At 29.6% G+C, this 6,000-nt stretch overlaps 1 protein-coding gene across 2 annotated transcripts in view; it reads left to right on the plus strand.

Moving 5' to 3' along the window:
* Positions 1 to 5,605, plus strand: part of Tao (Serine/threonine-protein kinase Tao) — a 75,672-nt gene extending 70,067 nt beyond the window's left edge. For both annotated transcript variants that reach the window (XM_035362061.2, XM_035362060.2), the window contains exons 18-20: positions 1,197 to 1,409; positions 2,173 to 2,355; positions 3,542 to 5,605. In XM_035362061.2, the coding sequence (XP_035217952.1) occupies positions 1,197 to 1,409; positions 2,173 to 2,355; positions 3,542 to 3,784 (639 nt within the window). In that variant the 3' untranslated portion in view covers positions 3,785 to 5,605. The remainder of the gene's footprint in view (positions 1 to 1,196; positions 1,410 to 2,172; positions 2,356 to 3,541) is intronic.
* The last annotated feature ends 395 nt before the right edge of the window (positions 5,606 to 6,000 follow it).

Here is a 6,000-nt window from a genome sequence, read left to right on the forward strand (position 1 = left end):
ATTTAAATCATTTTAATTCTAGGCGTGATGTAAGGATTGGTTACAGAATATTTGTGCATTAAGGAGCTGTAGTCAGGTCCCTGATTTTTTACTGAATATTAGTGCATTAACGAGCTGTAATCAGCTCCCTGATTGGTTACTGAATATTTGTGCATTACTGCACCATTTTAAAATTTTATTATTCATCTCTTCGAATTCCTTAGATTTCATAGGAAATGGATATGTCCCTTTCAAAGATTAATGTTATTATTGGTATGTACCAAGAATTTTGGTATCAGAATAAAAAAATTGTCCTTCGAGACCTTATTATGGCTAACCTGGCTTTCCTCAACAAAGATTTATTTATAAATTGCTACAAGGGTCAGAGGAAATTTATCTTAAATTTTTGGAGGAAACCTCACTAATTGCTTCTTCAATGAAGTGCGAGGAATGTGGATCACAGATGAAGATTGTTAGAAGAGCTGATTCTGTAGCCGTATATGGTATTGTGGTTAGGGTGGAAGAAATAATCGCTTGTAACGGTAAAAATGTATTAGACATTCGTCCTTTTTTACCAGCAATAAACTAATTGATGTGATTTTAGCTCTAGTGTACGAAGCGTTCTTATTTACTTATATTAAAGTATTTGAATTTAAGTAATATTTTAACTCTTTTAAACGTTGGCGCAATGTTTTATTCTATTTCTTTGCTGTATGAAAGTAATAATTTAACCTTACATTAGTATTTTATGCTCATAGTAAATGTATTTATTTACATTTGCCTGCCATCTTAAAAAACAGCATTTTCAACAAAAAATTAATCCATTATTTTTAACGATATTTATTTTTTAAAAGTTTCGAATACTTTACTATGCACAAAATATGTAAAAACAGCGTTTTTCAAGTTTATTTTATTTTAGATCTGTTACTTGATATTTTGCTTGGAAAAATGCTGGATATCCTTTTGCTGAATGATGTTATGTGAATTGTAATGTTTAATTTTATAACTATTTTAAATTGTTAATCATAATAGAGTAAGGAATTAAATTCTTACTGAAAAAAATTTGAAGAGAAACAGACTATTAAAAAATTGATGTACTGTTCTGTATTCTTTTTTATCAAAATTATGTGAATATTAGTCCATTGTGCTGTGTGATTATAAATATTTCTCTGAATAACAATAAATATTTATGAAGTTCTTTTACATAATCTTTACAGCAAAAAGAATTAATGATTCGAAAACAATTTCGTGAGACTTGTAAGATCCAGACCAGGCAATATAAAGCATGGAAGAATCAAATTCTAGCATCCACTCCAAAGGAAGAACAGAAATTAGTAATTAAAAAATTAAAGGAAGAACAGATGAGAAAATTAGCAATTTTAGGTGAACAGTATGAACAAAGTATAGCAGATATGCTTCAAAAACAATCTGTAAGTACTAATTCTCTATTTCTTCTGAAATTTTTGTAATTAATTATACACTGTAGATTGCAGTTGTGTAGGATAAATGTAGTATAGGTAATATATATTGTAATGGAGAAGAACGTGTACTGTAATATACTAGTGCTGTGTAGTAATTTGTTTCTGAATTGCCAGTAGAAGTCGAGACAAATTGGTCCACGTACTTTGAGTCCAGAGGACTGTACCAGTTAATTTTGGTCAGAATTTTAAGGAAGTAGAAACCATATTCACTACTTTCAATGAAAACACTAATATGTTCAGAATTAAAGTTTGTAACAATTATGTGTGGTTCTGTGATTCTGAAAACAATTATATGTGATATTCAGAAATGTGTAATTTAACATCACAATTAAGAAATTAAATCAATGCATTGTAAAAGAAGATGGTCTTTAAGACTGTATTTTAAGTCTTGTTCTGATATAGGGGCTACCACATACATCATTTAACTCATAGAAATATCTCAATGTAGGCTTTTTGCTAACTCCTTTTGTAATTATTTTGAACTCCTTTTCCTTTATTTCCTGGTTGTTTCTTTAAGAATTTAAAATTTCCATATTATTTAATTTCAGCTTAGAGCTAATTTGGGTTTTTAAAATTCACAAATCTTCATTTCTGGGGTCGTCTTTCAATTACTATTCTTCAAACAAAGTTTTTATTATTTTCCTTTTATTGTTAAATCATTTAATTTATATATTATACTATTTTGATGTGTGTAAATGTGTGACATTTTCAGATACGTTTAGATGAATCGCAAGAATTAGAATATCGTCAGTTGAAGGATCAGTTACAGCAAGAGCTAGAACTTTTGACTGCCTTCCAGAGTAAGATCAAAATGCAAGGAGAAGCTCAGCGTAATCGAGAACGTCGAGAACTAGAAGATAGAGTATCTACACGACGTGCACTATTGGAACAGAAAGTATGTTCAGTTTGTATAAATTTTTAATTAGAAAGTAATCTCCTATTTCATATTATTCAAGATTTGATAAATCTGCTTAAAACTAATCTTATTATGTAAAAAAAATAAGCACTTTTGAACTTTCAAATCTAAATTCTATTGTGAAATACCAATAAAGTTTATTCTTTATTTAAGCTTTTAATAATGACAAATTATATGTAGGTTTGACAAAACTGTTTATTATTCAGCTGACTTTCTTTCTCTTAAAAAAATTGTTTATTTTTTAATATTTTATATACATTGCATCCAAAAGTAATGAATGTTAAAAGGAGATTTTTTTTAATTGGAAGTAATAAAATTATAATTTATCTTCAAACTAGGCATTGGGCAGTCAGGTACAACAAATCCAATATTGATTCATACAGTAAAAAAAAGTCTTCATTTGAGATGTTATTCAATTCCCTCATAGCAGTTGCATTGTTATTTTCAGTTGTTCCCATTTTATGTCTTCTTAGCTGAGTTTTGAACTTTTAGGATGAAGGAAATCACAGAGAGACAAGTTAGGACTTTATGGTAGATAGGAAAATGGGGTGATATTTATTTAATTAAAACTTCCCTCACACAAAAATATGCAACTTGACACATAGTCATTGTTTGCTATCACATATTAGCTGTTTCACAACAGCTACACATTGCTTCAAATATTCAATAATCTCTCTAACCTGTTCCTGTATAAATAATATTGATGTAAATTCTTAGCAGATTATATGCACACTGTTGGTTTTCAATGCTCTTTCTTCCTATTATGAATACCATATGTCATGTGATGATTTGAGCTGAAGACAAATAGCATACCCATAACTATTGTTCAAGTTTCCTTCTATGTATTTATGCCTAAGACAGGAAATAAAAGTCACATTTTGCTGACATACAGATTGCTATCTCTTAAAAAAATTCTTATCTCTGTATCTTATTACTTATTACTGTATCTTATTACTGTGTATCTTATTACTGTAGATATAGATTCAACTGAAGAATGGCAAACTGTTTATAGAGTTTTCTGCCCTACTTGCATTAAACCTCATCTCCTTTTTTCTGACTCTTCTTCATGAGAAAAAACTTCTAATTACTTTTGGGGCAGTTTTTTTTTACGTTGTTATGTGCAACCTTTTTTAGCCTTGTCATAAGTTTTATTTTAATAATTTAGATGGAGTTAGAGAAGCAACAATTTCAAGAAGAGCGAGCTGCAAGACAGAAAGAACTTCTTGATCGCCAGGCTGGTGAAATTGAGAAGTTTGATGAAGAGAGTGCTCGTCTGGGCTTTGATGCAATGGCTATAGCAGAAGCTTCTCAGGAACCACTTCCTGCGGACGACATCAGCATCAGTGGTAGCATGTTGAGTCTGGCACATAGTAATAGTGCCAGTTCATTTACTCATACTGCACTCTAGTACATATTAATTTCTTCTGGAAATGCATTTTGAAACATCCACAAATACTTAGGTTATGAAGCAACTCCTCCAAATAATCTGTGGACGAGCATTATAAAAGAAAATTAATTAATAGTGCAACACATGGTGAGAAAGTTTCCCAGCTGTTTATTAATGGATTATCTGGTACGATCTTGTAACTGCTTCCATCTAAAGTCCTCTGTTGTGATATGCTCATAGGAGATTTTACAGCAAAAATGTTGCTTGTATAATTTGAATTAAGAAAGTATTTCATAGTTCTGCAAAAGAAATGGTTTAGAATGTGCATGTGAATTGTATGCTTCTGTGTCTTAAATATTAACTTTTATTTTTGTAAAAATGTTTGCATCTTGTAGTTATCATAAGAATCTCACTTAACAACTTTTTTTTTAAGCGGCAGTCCTCTTTTTGTATTTAAAATATTTCAGTTTAGAGCAAATTAAGCTTTTTTAACTTTGATTGCCTTTATTTAATTATTTTTCAAAATAATTTTTACCATCTAGTCTAAAAGCTTTTCTGTAGAGACCATAGTAATGTGTTAAGTGTTCTGTGTTATTCTGAAGAGTTAGTTCTTTGTATGAAGAGTATTTTGATCATCCAGTTCTACCATGTGTTGTGGACTTAGTGTCATCCTGGCTTCCAGCTTGCTGATGACAAGGCTCAGAATGGTCAGAATTTGTTTGACCATATAATCTAGAGTGTATGTGTGCACAAATAAAGTGCAGTTGGTGTAGTTTTGATCGTTAATATGTGGAAGGTGTGCATACAGTTTGGACCAGATTGTCAGCAATTTAACATACTTTTTCAGTCAGAAGTATGAAGGTATTTGTTTTACACACAATGAGAGGTCTGCTGTAAAATTTTCTCTCCATAAGAGTTTTTATTATAAATTATTAAAAATATACTAGTTTAAAAGAAAATCCAAAGAGAAGTTCAGCTTCAGTTACCCCTTCTTGAAGAAAATGCTTGGGTCTTAGTACACATTCTCATTAGAAATCACATTTTATAGCATTTTCCATGCTTCACTTTCGTGTGCAGTCTGAATGATAGGAATGAAGTCATCAGAGCTGTTGTAAATTTATTTGATGTGCTCACCTTACAAAAGTAATTTACTTCCATCTGTATATAGCACTGTATAAAATTGTCACTGTGAATTGTTTAAATAAAACTGTAGATTATATGTTTTTCTCATTAATAAAGATTGTACAAAATATGATATTTTTACCTTTAGGTTTTATTTGGTATTATTTAAATTAGAAACAAGTTGTTAATTGGTTCTCCTTTAAGTTTTATTTTCATTGTGTAATTTTAGGAGCAATATTAAGAAAACGGGTTTGGTACACCCTGTGCTTTGTTTGCATATAGGTTGTAGATTGTAAAATCTGCAACTGGTCAGTAGTTTGAATGGAATAATTTTAGGAACAGTTTGATGGTCAAAATAGATAAATGATATTTATTGAAGTTTTGTAAAAGAAGTGTACTGCAATAACAATATAAAAATTTAACAAAGATTGCAGTCTCAGTTATTTAAGCATCTTAATAGATAAATTCATAGCACAAATCAATCTGTTTGCTGCATGAAGTCATGTAATCTTAAATCCATTTTTATTTCATAAAATTACAGTATAGAATCTATAACTGACATAATTTTTCTCCTCTAAAATGCATACTGTTATCTACACAGAATTGCAGAGTCCAAAAATTATTTTTTGGCTAATAACAGTTCAGCAAGTTTCATGAAATTTGATATGTATATATGTATAATCATAAGATTAATAAATATATAATAGAAATTTGGAAAAATGTAGTTGTTTTGTCAATTTGATATCATAAGAACTTTTAATACCTAATGTTGGTGTTTACTTAGTAAGGTTGCTATCAGAACATTACCTTTTTGGCCCATTGTGGATTACTATAAAATTTCTGATATGTTAGGAAAACAGCAAATTCCATTACTTAATTCATATGCTATTGAAAATATATTACTTTGTAAAATATAGTAGAATATTAAGTTATAGTCACATATTGTGATGCTAAAAGAGTGTTTATAAAATAAAACATTATTAAAAAAAGCAGAAGGTTATGATTTCATAATCTTTAAAAAAATAAGTATACTGTAGCAATACAAGAAGGGAGAAATAGTTCTTCCTTATATCGGGTTTAAACTCTCTGATTGCATGTCCAGTCTAAATATTTGT

Source organism: Stegodyphus dumicola, chromosome 4, assembly GCF_044657685.1.
Source record: "Stegodyphus dumicola isolate Sdum_Otavi_A_Nest chromosome 4, ASM4465768v1".
Taxonomy (NCBI): Eukaryota; Metazoa; Arthropoda; class Arachnida; order Araneae; family Eresidae; genus Stegodyphus; species Stegodyphus dumicola.